This window comes from Struthio camelus, chromosome 3 (assembly GCF_040807025.1).
Source record: "Struthio camelus isolate bStrCam1 chromosome 3, bStrCam1.hap1, whole genome shotgun sequence".
In the NCBI taxonomy this organism is placed as follows: Eukaryota; Metazoa; Chordata; class Aves; order Struthioniformes; family Struthionidae; genus Struthio; species Struthio camelus.
The window spans coordinates 69,797,998-69,815,185 of record NC_090944.1 but is presented as its reverse complement, the minus strand read 5'-3'; the positions used below and the strand labels follow the sequence as shown (position 1 = coordinate 69,815,185).

General features: G+C 37.4%; 1 protein-coding gene across 17 annotated transcripts in view; it reads left to right on the top strand.

Annotated features, from left to right (window-relative positions):
* The window catches only part of PTPRK (protein tyrosine phosphatase receptor type K), a 412,420-nt gene that overhangs the window by 175,330 nt on the left and 219,902 nt on the right, over positions 1–17,188 (top strand). For all 17 annotated transcript variants that reach the window (XM_068938244.1, XM_068938243.1, XM_068938238.1 and 14 more), the window contains exons 4-5: positions 13,667–13,748; positions 15,580–15,695. In XM_068938244.1, the coding sequence (XP_068794345.1) occupies positions 13,667–13,748; positions 15,580–15,695 (198 nt within the window). The remainder of the gene's footprint in view (positions 1–13,666; positions 13,749–15,579; positions 15,696–17,188) is intronic.

Here is a 17,188-nt window from a genome sequence, read left to right as displayed (position 1 = left end):
TTGCCAGATGAAAATGGAAATGGTTCTTCGTTTGGTCTGGGAATAAAATTTGGTGATTGTAGTTTTGCTGGGACTCAAGGAGTGGAAGACAAACTAGGGAAATGGAAGCAGGAGGTTTTGCGCTGGGAAACATCTTCATTGAAATTAGGCTTGAGAATGAGAGTTAAGAAGAATGGAGGGAGCCTTGCTTTAAAATCTATGAACTAAGCATACTCTGTTGGGAGAGGGCAAGGTGGATGAGGTGAGAAATAAAGGGAGATGAGAGAGGCTAGAATACAAAAAGCTGTCAAGAAATGCCTAATAGAGGGGGACATTGTGAGGAGGGAAGGAAAGGCAAAGGGAGGAGAAATTTATATATTCCTCTAGTGTGAGGAGGAGGTTGCAATTTCAATTTTTTGAAATTCTCTTATTTTTCTTTCTGTCTTTGGAAAGCTGTTAAAGTGTTATTTAAAGAGATGTGGGGGAGCTATTAAAGGATATATGTATTAAAATAAAGGATGCACTACAGTTCATTTAGGAATGCTTAGACATGTTTATTTTGGTAGAATGTTGCGCAGATACACCTTGCGTTACATTTTTCTTTTTGTGGAGTAGAAGAGCTCACTCAGCCCTATAGGTCAGGGTGCAGGTATAAAAACATGCAGTCGATAGTTATTAACCTGAAGCTGCCAGGAGGTGTGGGAAGAAGAGCCTTTAGTCAGGTGGAAAAGGTGGGAAAATGAAATGGGTGCACTGTAACTGAGAAGGAGAGGTATTTTCATGTGGATCAGTTGAGCAATTAAAGAAAACTTTATTTTGACAACTCTTCACAAGAGATTTTCATATAATCCAGATTATTTACTCCAAATACCTTGTTGCTGAGTGTATAAGAGAATATCTGAAAATGTTACTGCTACAAATAGCATGCAAGAGTTTGACAGTTTATCAGCATTCACTGGATAAACCTAATTAGTGTAAATAAGACACAAAGCCCTATTTATTGTATGTGATCCATATCTCTTCCAAATTCAATGTATAGGCACGTCTAAACACATTGATACATACATCTATATATAAATTACTAAATAAAGGGGTGTTTTACTATGATGTCTTTAGACTCATTGTTTTCTTCTGGGAACCCACTCAAAGATTGGCCAAAAGACCTGTTTTTATGTTATAGTTAAAAACCAGGAGTTCATCATAGACAGATTTTTTCAGACTGGAGCTGTTAAACTCTATGTTAATGCAAATTAATTTATTAAGGAAAACATCAGTAGATGCATGAAGATACCTTTTATAATTTTACCAGGGTCTTGATAGTACTGCTGAGAAAAGAGGTACAATTTTATTTTTTTTCACTGTTAGCGGATGAATGATAACTCATTTGTATTGAGTAATGATACTTGATTCTAGTTTGTGGTTGGCTCCAGTGGTGTTAATTGTTGAAATATGTTGTATATATCTTGTTGAACTTCGCACTACCGTTTCAACTTTGTGATTTTATTTAAATATTCAGCTAGACTTGATGTCCGAAAGAAAAACTAACTCAATAAAGGCCATCAAACGTGTAGCTTTTCACAGAGACGAATTTTGTTTAGTTTTTATAGCTCATCTTTAGGATTGTGAAAATAAATATTTTTGAGTGTGATCATAAAGTAAACGTATATCCCTTGGTGATCCTTGCTTTACCTTGACATTCTAATAAGAATTTTACCAAATGTTAGGGAATTTATTGTGGGGACACTGGCACTGCCTTCAGTATCTCATCTGGTGGAATATTATACTCTTGGCTTGGATTTGTCTGTGGTTCTTAAGGTTGTTTTTTGATATTGAGAATTATTTCTGGCCTGAGGTAAGGATAAAAGGTCATCTGCAAACGTTTATGAACTGAACAAGATAACAATTGCCTGTGACTGCAGAAGCTTGAATCTGGTGACCTGGTATGATATATAAGTGAAAAGCTCCATGTTGAACATAATGCAGCATATTATGATACAGACATAACTGGATCCACTGGTGGGACAGTGCCTCACACCCCCCCCCCTTTTTTTTCTCTTCCCCCTAGGTGGGGAAAAGGGTAGGTGAAATATAGGTTTTGACTTTCCTGTAATTGCTGATGGCACATTTTTTAATAACGGCTTACAATAATGAACATTGACAGCAGAGATTATAAAATGTATTCATTTTGGGATAAAGGTTTTTCTTCAGAAGGTTACTAGGAGTGATGTCCTTTTCTCCCTTATCTGCTTATTGTAGATAAAAATTGTAATTTTATGAGGTGAAAGGTTAGTACTCATCTATGCAATCTTTTCCTGCCATTTAACCATTTATTAGAAAACAAATTTATAGAAGCAAAAAATATATGTCTCAAATTAAAAGAAACTATGGTAGAATGTTTGTTCTGTTAGTTATAAAACTTACGCTGTTTGAAGAACAGTAATTGCTTGGTGCTTCATAGCTGTTTTTCAGAACTAATTAAAAAAAGTTGGTGCTTTATCTTTGTTGTTCTGAAAAAGTGCAAAGGATGAGAGTATGAATGGTGCTTAGTTATTTCTGACTTTCAAGAGAGAATGTTCTTTCTGGTTGTATATTATGATTGCGAATATTTTTGCCCTCTCCTTTCTGTGGAGAAAATTGAAAATGAATCACACACAGTACCAGAGATCATGAGCATTACTCGTTTTGGTAGCCAAAATCACTGGAACTGTGGCTTATGAAGTACACATATATAGGAAACAAAGAATGTCGGCTCAGCAGTAATCTTCAGCACTGGAAATTAAAACTGATTTTGTTTCAGAGTGAAAGATGGGCCTTTTCCTCTTGAATTTAAGGATTCATTATTCCCTTATTTGTTTGGTTTTTTTCTTCATTTTTGTTTGCTCAAAAGCTAGTTGATATAGGAGTTGAGCTTTGCAGATTGGTAAGTAGAGGGCAGGTAGGAGGCAAAAGGATTAATAAGAATTTAGCAGGCATTTTCAAGACAAGGATTCTAAGGGTGGCAGAGGAGGTGCCCCCCCATCTTTCTTTTCTGAACTTCTATTTTTCTCTGTAATGTGTCTGAATTTGCTTGTCAGCAGCTCATTTTCTCCACTTTGATCCCCTTTCATTTGATTAGCTGCTTAATAGCAGCTAGAGGTTCCATACTTCTTGCAAACTCAAAATGTAAGTTGAATAACTATAGCTTTCTGTTTCAAATAAATGGAAAAACCTGAAAGGATTCTGTATTTAATCCTCTTATTAATGATACAATGTCTGAAAGCTCTGACAATATCTTAAGAAAAATATGACCGGAAGATCCCTTCCAAGTTAATGTAACGTCCTGCCCTTGGTAGGGAAAAATACATCTATATCATTCCGGACAGATGTTCATCTTCCCGATTTCATAGACAGACTCCACAGCCATCTCTTCCACTGTTCTGCTGTCTTTACTACCCATTTGTGATTTTAAACTACTTCCTAAAAGAAATACTTCCCTGTCACTGTCTCAAATGCACGTTTCTGCTTTAACAAGTAAATTAGGAAATTAACCTGATTTGTCTGGTTTCATTAATCAAGGCGTGTGAAATTGCACAGAACCAAGTAATAGTGACAGTTTAAATGATTTCAACTTTGCTAGTCTAATGTTTTGAGAAATAGGAAGATAATTCTCAGAGAAAGAGTTGTGCAAATGGAATCCATTAAATTCCCTTTAAGGACATTGAAATTGTGGATTTAAAGTCTGGTTTATCTAGAATGCCTTTTGTAAAGGCTTTTCTCCTCGATCACATAAGTAGTCTTATTCAACCCAAAAGAGAATCCTTGTCAAATTTGTCAAAACTTGGTCCCAAGCGTACACCCAAGATGTGACATGCAATTCCAGTGTACAGGGAGGTCAGTTAATGTACTTGGAAAGCTTCAGTTGGAATGATTTGTTTATATATTTATAAGTTGTTTGTGCAGTTGGTTGTCATCTTCTGTGTTTGTCCAGCACCTATGTGTTGTGATTATTGCAAAAATGCAGAGAATAAAATAACAATATTTGCAGAATTCTGGTGTGGAATGTTGTTATTGCCTCTTGAAATACATTTTGGAGAGAACATGCTACAGTAATTTACTATACAAACAGTGCTAGTTCCCAAATTAGTATACACCGGTTCTGGCTCAGTGAATATCCCCATAGCGGTAGTAAGCATAACCTGTCAAACCTGTCAATCTGTTTTGAGTTAGTTGCCTTTCCTTTTATATGAAGTTTCCTTCCCTGGTGTTTTTCTGCATTTATTAAACGTCTATTAAACTGCCCCCCTCACTTGCACTGGAACATGTTTTGGTCCTAAGTCTCCTGAGACCTGTTGGCATTATTTTGCGTACTCTTCCTGGTGGGCTGGAGTAGGGGGCGTAGCGCAGTTTGGCCTCTTAGTGGCCTTTGGTTGCTGTCGCGCGCCGCTGGCGGTTGGGGTAATTTTGGACAACCGGGTGTCTTCCCCTGCTGACTTCTGCCTGCAGTTGTTCTCTACTCGTATCAGCAACATCCCATGTTCAGGCCTTATCTGACCCTTTTTTTTTTTTTTTTTGGAAGGCTTTTCTGTAAAATAAGCTACCCCTCCCCCCCACCCCACCCCTGGCTAATACTGTTTTACACTTTGCTATAAATTGATCCCTTACATTTTTGAACAAACAGTGATTCTTGTATCTTTTCATTTTCTGTTTTTGCGCTTTTAATTGCTTCTTGGGTAGAGTTGGTTTTCAAGCAAGCTGAATATGAACTTTCTTCGAGGAAGTGGCAAAGGATGATAGCTTCAGTTTTCCTTTATTTGAGTTTCACTGTAGAGAAGCAATATTGAAAAGAAACGAGAGTGAGCTCCATACCAGGTAGTCTGAGTGGTAGACAGTGGATTTAGAAAGTGGTTTTGAACAGCATCTTAGCTGGGAGCAAGCAAACTACATGGATATGGGTTTGACTGTGTGCAAGGGTGTTTCAAACTGTATTGGTTGGTGTTCTGAAAATAAGAATTTTAGATGTTCTTTTCCTCCAATATAGACTAGAAAAAGTTATTTTAGACAGTAAAATGCAGGATGCAACTTGAACCTATGAATTTTGTCTGTTGGCTTCAGTCTTTTTTGTTGGCTTGTTTTTTTGCTGTTTGTCATACACTAGTTCTATGATGGTATCATTTTGTTAATTGAATATGGAAAATATCCTGTAGTTGCAAAACTGAGAATTTTATTGAACTGTATAGTAGTCGTGTAGCTATTACTTCAGGCAGTAAAAGTTCTGATTATTGAGTGTGTTTAGATGTATCTTTTATTTGGCTGGAGGTATATATGCTTTGAAAAAAAACTTTGTAACAAAAATATTTTTTTCCACATGATAAGGATTCCCAAAGGTCACTGAAAAGCAAAACAGAGCAGTCTCTGTACCCTACTCACTCCAGACTTAGAAAAGTACAGTGGCATCACGCCAAACTTGTACGGCTTCATTTTCCAGTAGCTACTGGTGTGCAGAAGGACTGCTTCTGTCCTGCTGGAAAGCTTATTTGGAAGATGTATATTTTCTCAAAATTTTGGTCTATCATGATAATAAATGAAGCATTAAGTACGGCATATTGGTTCTTAGCTCATGGCTCTTATCTCTACTGTCTCAGTTTGAGGCTTTAAATGTTGTGATTTACAATACTGTGAATGATTCTGTTGCCCATGGCTAAAAGTTCAAAGTATCCTACCTTTTCATGTAGTGTTATTTTTATTTTTAAATCTCAATAATTAAGACCTTTCACCCTTAAACAAATGTTTTAGTTTATTGAAGTTCTTATGTCTACAGACTACGTAAGCATAGCTTTTCTTCAACTTTTTCAGTCAGTCAAGAGCAGGGTGGATTTTTGTAAGATCGTTAGTTTTCCAAGATGATAAACTGCTGGTGCTCCAAAGCCAAAACAGCTGTAACTCTTTTGCGTGTGATGCTTCATCCAGACGTTTTCCAGGCACGACCCTAGAAATGTTTGGCGTAAGCAACTTGGGAGAAATAAGCATAGATAAGGGGAAAGATGTGAAGTTTTTTGCAGTGTTCCTAACTTTCATAACAGGGACATCCAGAGTCCCTTTCAAAGGTTTATTGTGCCCCATCGTAATTGTGTGTTTTGCTGCAGCATGTTTGTTATTTGTGGAGGTAGTGTATCATTATCAACTCTCCTGTTGTTCAAATCAACTCACCGAAAGGTCACCTACAGTTCTTTCTTACGTGTAAGAGAGAACGTGAGGGTTTTATTGCTGGAACTGAGTAGATGAGCTACACAAGTGAGTGAGAGATAAGCTCACTTACAGCTAGTAAATTATCTGAAGATTACCCTTTGAGAAGCCCTCGTGTTTGATGTTGGAAGCGTCCCTGGCATCTGCTTCCCAAGGTGCCCTGCAGTGCTGGTTTATGACCTCCTGCAGGATCACCTAGCAGAGCTGGTGGCCATGTTTTCTGGGTGGTTTCTCACCAGAGATTGTGAGCCAAGGTGAATCTTGGAGTATAGGTTTCCCAATCTTTGGTGAACCTTAAATACATATTTGGGAGGCAGTGTATATGTCATGGTTCCCTTTGAGTGACTGAGACAGCTGAAGAATCTGTGAACGTTTGCTGACCAGCTCTTTTGGCAATGTTGCTAACGTGACAACAAGCAGACAGCCTTAATTCCTCTGTTTTGAAATTTCACAAGATGCGTTAATAGGGAACAAGAAATAATAGGGTGTTAGCTAACCAGCAGAATTTAGATTCCTAAATTTTCACTGAAGTGTTTGATTTACTGTGCTGAAAATCCTCCTGGGCCCTGTCAGCAGAAAAGCCTGCCTCACAGCATTACTTAAGCACTCAAATGGAAGTAATTATGTTTTCATAGTTTCTAAATTAGTTCAGCAAAATTATCTATAACTTTCACGAGGGGAATACGTTTTATGTCAACAAAATTTTTTAAATGTTAGGTAAAAATTTTAGATGTCCCTTCCACCTGTCTTTTTTCAGCAAGCTTTCCTTAGGCATATCTTTTGTAGCATAGGATACTATTTTCATGTTTTTAGTTTCTTGATAATTAAAATCTTTAATATTTAAGACTGTCTTTAACGCTACAGAAACATTAGATAGAATTAAAAGTTTAGCAGTGAACAGGATTTGTTAATGTTTTATCGTTTTACGAATAATTGGTCTTGCTGTTCACAGCTTTTCATCTGCAGAAAGTTGTTTTACTGCAAAACAAACTTGTTTCTGTTTATCATTTAATCTTAACCAATTTTAGCTCTAGTATATCTGGAGTTGCTCTATTGTGCTTTTACAAAAATTAAAATAACAAAAGAAATGCATAAAGTAGAAAAAAGTAAACCATTTAAATTTTTACATTTTAGATCCTTGTGAAAGATTTTTCTGGTGACTTTTTTAACTGGTGATGTTAATATTACTCCCACTGCTTCATTTGGTTCTTTTAAGTTAATTTCTTCTTCATTTAGTTTATTCATCAGCTGAATAGAAATGGTGTGGGAGCTGCAAAAAATACATCAAAATACATGCCATCAGGATTTTGAGTACCGGAAAAAGGAGGAAAGAGCACAGTTTCAATTTATTGTGGCCTCAAGTTGAGGTTCACCAGTTCATTTGTGTACTACGATCTATCACAAACATGATACCTTCTGTTTCCGTATAGTTCTAAACATGCATTGGAATTGATCCGTTTACAAGTTGGATTTCAGATAATTAAGCTGGTAGCAGCCCTGTTATAGCTGGACAGAAGTGTGTTGCAAGTTGAATGCTCCGTGGAAATTACAAAGGTCTTCGCTAGTTATGGAAATCCACCTCAAATTTCTTTTCGGCTCTTTTTAATTAGAGCCTAGCAGGAAAAAATAGTCAGTGAAATAGTATATTTTTGTTGTAATCTAATTAACGTATGGATGTTTGTTTCATAAATATGATTGCCTGAGAAGACACTCATGACAAGTTTGGGAAGTTCAGGCATTTGTCTGTATCACAAGCAGTCAGACTGGTCAAGCAGAAGAGGGACAAGGAAAGTCTTTGAATTTATACTGAAATACCCTGCTTGGTGGTGATGGTGGTGTCTGGTTTATATTGGGTAAGCCACTCTTGCAAAATCTAGGGAGAATTCTGTTCTAAGGCTAGGTAGACATCACATAAAGCAACAAGTAGAATATTGAACTGCTGAATCTAAGGCTGTGAAAATTTAACTATGAATATTTTTTAGAAATACGTATGGAAGCCAAAAATAGAGGGAGGCGGGTCACTGGACTGTGGTGCAGAGTAGCCACGGAGGTTGTGTATTTTCTGAAAAGTGGAGGATCTGTTCTTTGCTCTCCTGGCTGCTGGCTCAAGAGTGTAAAGGCAAGCGCTCACCCTCCTAGGAGCATAGCCTCGTTGTGCCAGAGTTGGATTTGCCACGTGAATCTTTCATTCTCTCCCATTTCTCACATGAAGAAGTTTGATGTAAAATATGCACTGGAGCAAAACTTGGATCTGACCTTCTCATATCCAAGTTGAGTTCTGTAAGCTTTGGGCTACAGAGCTGTTGTTCCTCCTGCCCAGCTACCTTGTTTGCTTTATTCACTAGGTATGCTTTTTGGAATGCTTATTCAGATCAGTGGCCCAAATATGCTAATAAGGAAAATAGCTAAATTTTGGATCTTGCTAAGACTAAAGTACTTAGAAGTTTGGTGACGCCGATCCTTAGGTAGTTTTGTATGTGACTGTAAGGGCAGGCTTAGTCTTTACTGAGATCATAGGATACCATGTTAGAGCTGTATGGGAGTGTAGGCGTTTGAGTAGTTCTTAAGCATTGAACGTCGGCAGCTAAATCCCTTTGTGGTGGGTCTCTAATACAGTAATCTTGGGGGGTTTTTTGCATTCAAATACTGTTGAGTTTTTAAGTTGTTCACGAAGATTTATTTCTGGAATAGTACTAGGTAAAGAGTGATTGTGATCATCTGCATTTTAGAGTTTAGTTGTGAAAGTGAAGGATGTGCTATTTTGCAGTGCCTGATCTGAGACAACTAAAATCATGTGGCTTTTTTGCTGTATGTTGCACATCATACATTCAAGGTGACCTCAGACTGTCAACCTTGGAGCCCTTTAAAAGGGATCAACAAGCACATAGGTAAGGGTGATCGGGTTGATAGAGGCAACTTGGATTTCCAAAAGGCTTTTGACAATGTTCCTCAACAAAAGCTTATAACGAAACTGAGCTGCCATTCTGTGAGAAGAAAGATACTTCTATAGACAGATAATTGTTTAAAAGATCAAAAAGAGTAGGGTAGGAATAAATGGTCAATGTACCCAGAAGCAATTGCCAGGGAAATCCTGTAAAGATTTGTGGTTTTCAGCATGTTGATAAATGACCAGAGTGGAGACAGGGAACAGTGAAATGAGAAGGCTTGCAGATGAAAGCGGCTTTAGGCTAACAAGGATAATAGCTGATTGTGAAGACCTGCGGAAGGACCATACAAGAGCAAATGATTGCACAGCAAAAATGGCAGGCATATTTTAATGTAGAGATATAAAATAATGCACACTACATAAAATCCTGATTTTGCACACAGAATGACGAGCTCTGAGTTTACCATTAGCACTCAGCAGCAAGATCATAGGGTTCATAAAAACATCGGCTCAAAGCCCAGTGATGATCAAAAAAAAAAGCAAGGTAAGTGTTATGAATTGTGAAGGATGGAGTACAGAATAAATTGGATAATGATATTATGCTATTGTATAAATCCACGATTCACCTCCATCTTGATTACTGTGTGCGAGTTCTACTCTCATTATCTTGAGAGAGTATAGTACAATTAAGAGGAAGTTCAGAGAAGGATGAGGAGGATAATCAAAGAGAGAGAATGGCTTCTACGTGCAGAATAACTGAGAAATCTAGGACTTTTCAAACTTGCAACAAAATAACTTAGGAACATACAATAGAAGTCTGCAAAGTGATGAATAATATAGCAGGAAGACTGAGGTTAATTTGTCACTGATTTGGGTCATTAAAGGAAGCCACATACAAAACAGATGAATGGGGTTGACTTTTAATGCTGTGAATAATAGACCTGTGAATTTGCCCGAATGATATTGTGTTCTCTAAAAATTTGCTTGGCTTTGGGGGGATGGAGGGGGCAGGGGAATGGATAAATGTATGGATGAGAGATGCATTGTGGGTTGCTAAATACACCAAAGCATGCCCAGGACAGGGACTTTTGACGTATTTTTGTTTGCATCTGAATTCAGGCACTTCATAAACAAGGAGACACGATTTTATTTTGGAAAAGGTTGGTGTAAGTTAACTATTGGAGCATCACGTAGGAACTCTTCAGAAAATTCAGGGATCAAAACTAATTCCTCTGAGTAGCATCTAACCTACCTGAGCTTTTCAGCATTTCCCATTCTCATTCATTGCACTGACTCCTGTATCAAATGAAACAGGATAACTGTCTCCAGACCTCTTCTGTATACAAGCCTGATTGATCCCCAGAAAACAGTTCATCCTATCCATTAAAAGAGGCAAATATATCTCAACAATATGCTATATGAGTATGCAATTAAATTTGTAATAAGAAAAAGGGCATTTATAGTTGCACAGGCAACTAATATTTTCTGACTAGAGTAATGATCTGAATTATTTTTCAGCTAAAATTCGTTGGCATTTTTGCCATTCTTTATAGGACTGTAAACTGAACAGCAGTTCAGCCTAACTGGCAGGATTCACTCCCAAAGCACTAGCATCTTGTTAGGATAAACTTGCTCTGGTGAAAAGAGTAGTCAGATGTCTGTTTTTTCTCAAATACTATCTGTGTACGTGAGAAAGAACTACCTCAGTTTCTGGTCTGACTTCTCAGCATTTTAAGTTGCTGCCTTTATCTGTATAAATTATTTATTTTTTCCCAGTTTCCATTCTAAATATAGGCAGATGTTATCAAATTAAAACATGAAGAGAATCTCATAACTTAGCTGCACCTTTTACTATATAATGTGTCTAGTTGTGAATGCTTCACATCTGCATTTAGATGGCTTAGGAACGTTAATAAAAAGAATATGGCACTGTATGTGTGTAATCTCAGCTCTGATATCGCCTTCCTTTTAATCACTTTATTTTCCTTTGTCTTACTTCATAAGCATTACTCCCTATAACACTCTGTAGGTTTCTCACCTTTCCCCGTATTTCAGTGGTCTCTTCTCATGGGTGTCTCAATTTCTTAATCTTATTCTTCCAAGTGAATGTTTCTTCTTTTAGTAGCTGCCTACTCTTGAATGGATGGTGGGGAGGGGGAGCAAGTTACCCTTCTTGGAACAGGGCCTTTAATTAAGCTGAAGGAGACACAAAAAAGCAAGTGAATTCCCACCCGTGTCCCAAGAAAGGTAACTTACTGTGTGTCCCCCTTCTTCCAGAGTAGGAAGCTATCAACATACACAGGAAGGACACGTCTTTACACGATGCTAAGGTTCCGTGCGAACTGGATCAAAGTTATTACCTGATGAATTAGTAACAACCCTATTCAGAACTAGATATAAATTTGATCTACTGTGTTTAACATTTCTTAATTGAACTTTGAGAAGCAAAGAGTTTTCAGAATGCGTTCATGTATATGGTAGGATTGTATGAAGATTTTAAGAACTTGGTCTATCAGGTTTAAATACTACATTTATTTCTTACTGAGTTATTTGATGGTCATCTCTATCACATGTCCAGTATAAAAAGGAGGGAGAGGACTGGAAATGGATTCAGGCATAGTTGTTAAAGAATGGAATACATATATATTGAAATTGTCCTAACTGGGGACAAGTGTCAGCTCTCTGAAGATATCTGAAAAGCTAGTAGACACTGTCGAGCAGTGCTGTGTTTGGAGATGTCACTGGACAAGCGAATGAAAGTAGGATCCTTCTACCCATTATTGAATTCCTCTCAACCCAGCTCCCTCTCTTGGTGCTGTAGTTGGCCAGGGCAGGAGGAAGAGACAGAGGATCAACAGGTTTGTGACTCAAATGCGGTAGATATGAATAAAAAGGCAAAAGTGGGGAGAAGTGCAGCCAAGACCTCACTCAGCAAGAGGTTCTGGAGAAGTTGGAAGAGAGGCTGTAGCGCGGTGCTCTCAACGTATATGTGCCCTGCGGCCTTCCTCTTCCTGCAGTAGGATCACGAGTTAGCAGACGCTGTGAACGACATCGTGGACATGCTTATATCCTTCCTCTCTTTGGAAGATGCCCTTATTTACAGTTCTGGGAGGCTGTAGAAATACCTCTGAATATAAACAGGCCTGCTGGAGATCCTTGTCTGTTTGGTGGGAGGAGGCATTACACTTCGTAGCTGACTGGAATTTGAGGGGGAAGAAATGGAGCAAGCGCAGCATAAGCACATGGAGATGTTTCTGATGCAGGGTTCAGAGGCAGATGAGTTCCAGGTGTCTTGCTAAAGAGAGTAGTTTTTGTGAATCAGAGGTCCAAAAGGAGCTCCAGGAGGTTGGGGCACGTGGCAGCTGCTTGCTCATGGGACTCCCTTGAGACTAATGAAATTGCAGGATTCAACGTGGCTATTACTTCCTAAGCAGGTGCAGTGTGGATTTCCTAGTAAGAAAACTTGAGAAAGGGCCTTGGTGGGGATGGCTTTCTCCCACTTCCCTGCAGGGTACAGTGGGTTATCAGTCCATTGCCTTCACTGTACCCTCACATTGTCCCTAAGAATGAGAGATGTCACCTACTGAAAAGACTGCATGTAGTGCAGCTGGCTTTTTGTAAGCCTGTCTTGCACAGAAGACCTCAACAGTTTTTTATTTATTTTGGGTGATCACTGTTTTAAGTTTATACCACATTGCTTCAGTCAAACTTCTTTACTAGTGTGCTTTCCTTTCTCATGTCTTCCATTTAGTCTAGGGATTCATGCCTCATCCTTTAGTTTTTCCTTCTGATTTCTGTCCCTTTACCCTTGCTGTACACTTTTTTTTTTTTTAAATGTAGCAAGGCAGTATGAATCTTGACAATAAATTTGTTCTGATCAGTTTGTCGTTGTTTTGCCACATCTATAGCAAAGGGCAGCTCTGCGCTCAAGAGCAACCCCAAACCAATTCTTGTTAGTGCTTGCTTGGAGTGAGACGAGAAGTTGGGATATGAACATGATCTCTTCGTTTGCTCCACACACGGCATTTTCTCGATTGCCTTACTGGAATAAAGAATGAAGTGAACAGCTACTACAAAAATCTCATGCTATGGCTCTTCTTTTCATTGCCACTGGGGAGCGCTACACTATTTCCGTGCCGCTGCATTTTTTTTTTTTTTTTTGTGAAAGTATACTGCAGAAGGTTACAGGAGAAAGTGGACTATTCTGTGCCCCCTACAAGAATAACAATTTTGTTAAAATTGTTGTTTATCTATGTACCGTGATGTTGAAGCTCTCTGAAAGTAATGTTATTTTTCAGAATTGAACCTTGTCTATATATTTAGTGGAGTGAAAATAGTATGCAATTAATTGAGGTAATAAACATGCTTTTCTGTGTACCATAAGCAGGAAATTCAAATTCATGTATTTGAATGATATGGAACTACAATACATTAAGTAATAAATATTCCATTCAGTTGTCAAACCTAGTAGGAACTTCAACTAAATGAAAAAGCCATGCGTCTTATATCTACACACTTGCCATTGTGGGAATTCTGTAGAAATGAGTGTTGTAAACATTTTTTCTTTCATGTTGACAGGTAATATTTGAAGCTGAAGTCTCAGATGGGAGAAATGGCTACATTGCCATTGATGACATCCAGGTTCTGAGTTACCCTTGTGGTAAGTAATGATTAAGAGCTGCATTTTTCTCTGTCTTTTCAGGACACATTTGATATTGCTGTAGACTGCTGAGTTTTCGTCGCATGATCACTGATGTCCTTTGTTCTTTCAGTCGTGTTTCTATTGCAACTTCCAGGGGAAAATGTAGTATTGTGGTAGTGATCTTCCTAGGCACAATCTTTTTCTACCATAAAGTATTCCATGAATATAAAAGCATAAAGCTTTTCTTCAGCGCTAGTCTTTTTAGTTGTAGATAGTGTGCATAATCAAAATGGGTTTTACTGTTAATGTGAAATTCACTGATTATAGGAAACTTACTTGGCAGATGCATGCTGGAGGTTAGTTAGATTTCATGCCCATCTTCTTTCTTTTCTCATTTTTTTCCTTTTTTTTTAATGGACAAAACAGATTAAAAGAAAAATATTGCTTTCAGCTATTGAAGGGTTGATTTTTTATTGTTTCGCTTTGGATTTTTTTGTTGTTGTTGTTGAGACAGGCTTCAGACATTTATATTTGCTTTTCAGTGCTTAATCCTGGGGAAAAATTGCACACATGCAAGCACAAGTTGTATTAATTCTAATGTACTAATAAAAAGGTGTGAGGAAGAAATCAATAGTGTGCACTTCTGTCATTTGTTATCACCATTTTTTTTTGTTAATTTGATTCTGTTCCACTCTTCCTTACTTTCCCCTAGACATCCTCTTTCTAAAACATAATTTTATTGTAGTGTACCTCATGATTTTTAATTTAATTGCTTTCCAAAAAGATCATAGTACAACAAAAAACACAAAATCGGTGGAAATATGCTAAATAATAAAGTTACAAGTGTAATTTCACATTTTATTGTCTTCTACCTCCAAATCTGTTAAGAGCATAGCTCTCATGGGCTCCCAGGCTTAAGGGAGTGTTTGAGTTACCTACCTTTTTATATTTCAGCCAGCCTGGCTATATGATCTCTGCACTCAACAAAGCTCTGCTTGGATTCACTATCTGTCTTTTGTTTTGTTTGAAATAAGTGACAAAACAAAAGGCACTTGACTACAGCCATAGCAGCAGATTATCAGCATGAGGCAATGTTCAGATAAGCTCTTTTCTGGTTAGTGATGTTTAAACCCAAACCCGGTTCATTCCAAATTACTGCCTCTTTTTTTTTTTTATTTCTTTGTAAGCACACAGTAATAATAGTTCTACTACTGTTTCAGCTAGTAGTTCTGGAGAAAGGGTTGGGTGAGAGCTGCGTATCAGATCTTTCTCTCCCGTTTGTTTGTTTGGCTTTTTTACATCTAATTAATCCTTCAGGTGATTGTGCCACAGAGGTTTTCTAGGGACTTTGTCACTATATAGGAAATAGCTTTGTCAGCTGCTGAAATGTTATAATCGGTGGCAAAAGTAGTTTCATTACGTAAAATAATAGAGCTTAAAGTTACATTACAAATAATCTGAATAGTATCTACCTTTTTTACCTGGGCAGTATCTTGCTAATTGGTTTCTTCTCAGTATGACAGATTTCATGCAAATTCATTGGGATAATTTGTGTAATGTGCTACTGACATTTTTGGCATTTGATCTCCTCCTTTTGGCTTTGATTTGTAAAAGACTTTATAAAAACTCCTGTGCAACATAAAGTAGTAGAATCACTGGGGAGAACTAGGGAAAGAACTAGAAGTACTCTTTCTTCCTAACTGAGATGAAACAAATAATTTTCTTTCTTCTGTTTCTGTTTTTTAGCCAAAGGTGGTTTTAATATGCATCTTTTGGGAGACAATAACATTACTGGCACTTTTTTAAAATAATAAACATTGTTTGTAATTTTTGTTTTCCACCTCTGCAGATAAATCTCCACATTTCTTGAGGCTGGGGGATGTAGAGGTCAATGCGGGGCAGAACGCTACATTTCAATGCATTGCTACAGGGAGGGATGCAGTGAATAACAAGTTATGGCTCCAGGTAAGGCCAACTCATCCAAATCTATTTGGCTGAAGGACAGACTTGTTTCTGGAGGTGAAATATTTAAATTCCTAAGCCTTTTTTCTTCTGCCTGTAAACTATTTAGTTTAAGTAAAAATTTAATTTGCTTACATGTTTCCCCATTTCATCAATTTTCTTGATTTTTAAAAATCAGAAAACTGGAATGGACACTGGATAAAGGTTTTTCTTTAAGCCTTTGTGGTTCCTCTCACCTGCAAATCAACACCTCTGTATCAGAATTCATTAGCAGTAAATACGTGTAATCAGTATTTGATATCTAGTTAAATGCAGATGTAATAGTAAGAGATGTCATAATTTTTGACATAATTTTGACATTTTGACATAATTTTTGTCATAATTAACCTAAGAGATGACTAAAAACAGAATTGTTTTTTTTTTCACTCTAGAAAATGTTAAGGTTTTTTGAGGGTTTGTGTGGAAGGTTGCTTATAGTTCAGTAGACCAGTTAGAAGGATTGAAAAATTTAGTGCTTACTCCTTTAAAATTGTTATTTTGCAACTTGACATGGATAAAAATTCAGTTTAGTTGTGTGTGTGCCTTTATGTGTACACATCAGAGGGGCAATGCTTAAGGTATATGCATAAAATATCTGCTTTATAATGGTTTTCAAATATGCCCTTTAAAATAGAACTCTTATTTTCCTAAAAAATATATATTCCAATGCACTATCAGAACTTATAATATATATATTTTTGACATACGTAATACTTTGAAATGAAATATAATCAGTTCTTCCCAATCTGTTTGATTTCTCTTTAAAGAGATAATGGAACTGACAGAATTTGAGCAACAGTTGCATATAGGCATGTGAGAAACTTGGAGTTTCAAAGGGAGAATCTGTTTAATGGATAGAATGAGACTGGAAGTATTGGATGGTAGGTAAAATGTATTGCTGGACAAATATGCTGCGATACCAAAACCCTCACAAATCTAGTGGTAACTGCACTGCATTTGGTAAAAAGATACCTTACCAGTAGTAATTGCTTTTCACGTCTTTGAGTAGAACTTGTTTAAATGGAGCAAATATAAAATGCATTCTTTGAGGAAGAAGAGTTCAATTGCAAACACTTGCCAAAATGAGCACATGAAGCACGCAAAATTGACCTGGTTTAGTATATCAAAGGCAGGACTGTAACAATAGGAGCGCGCAAGAAACAAGGTAAAGCACCACCTTCAATGGGAAATTGGTCAGAAAAGCCTGATGGAGGCAGCCAGCTGGAACTCTTCCATACCATTCCCGCCTCGCAGGCAGATAACTTTGATGGATTACCCTTTCTAACTTTCCCTCCCTTGAGGAGCCCAGTTAGCAGCCAGAACCACTCGGAAAACATATGTTTTGTCCCCTCATATACTTCATGGGATTTTGTATGTGTGCGTGTATCACAGACATGGGTATTTTCTGATAGTGTAAAAGATAAAAGGTGGTGATTCTTTTGTTGGATGAGGAATGG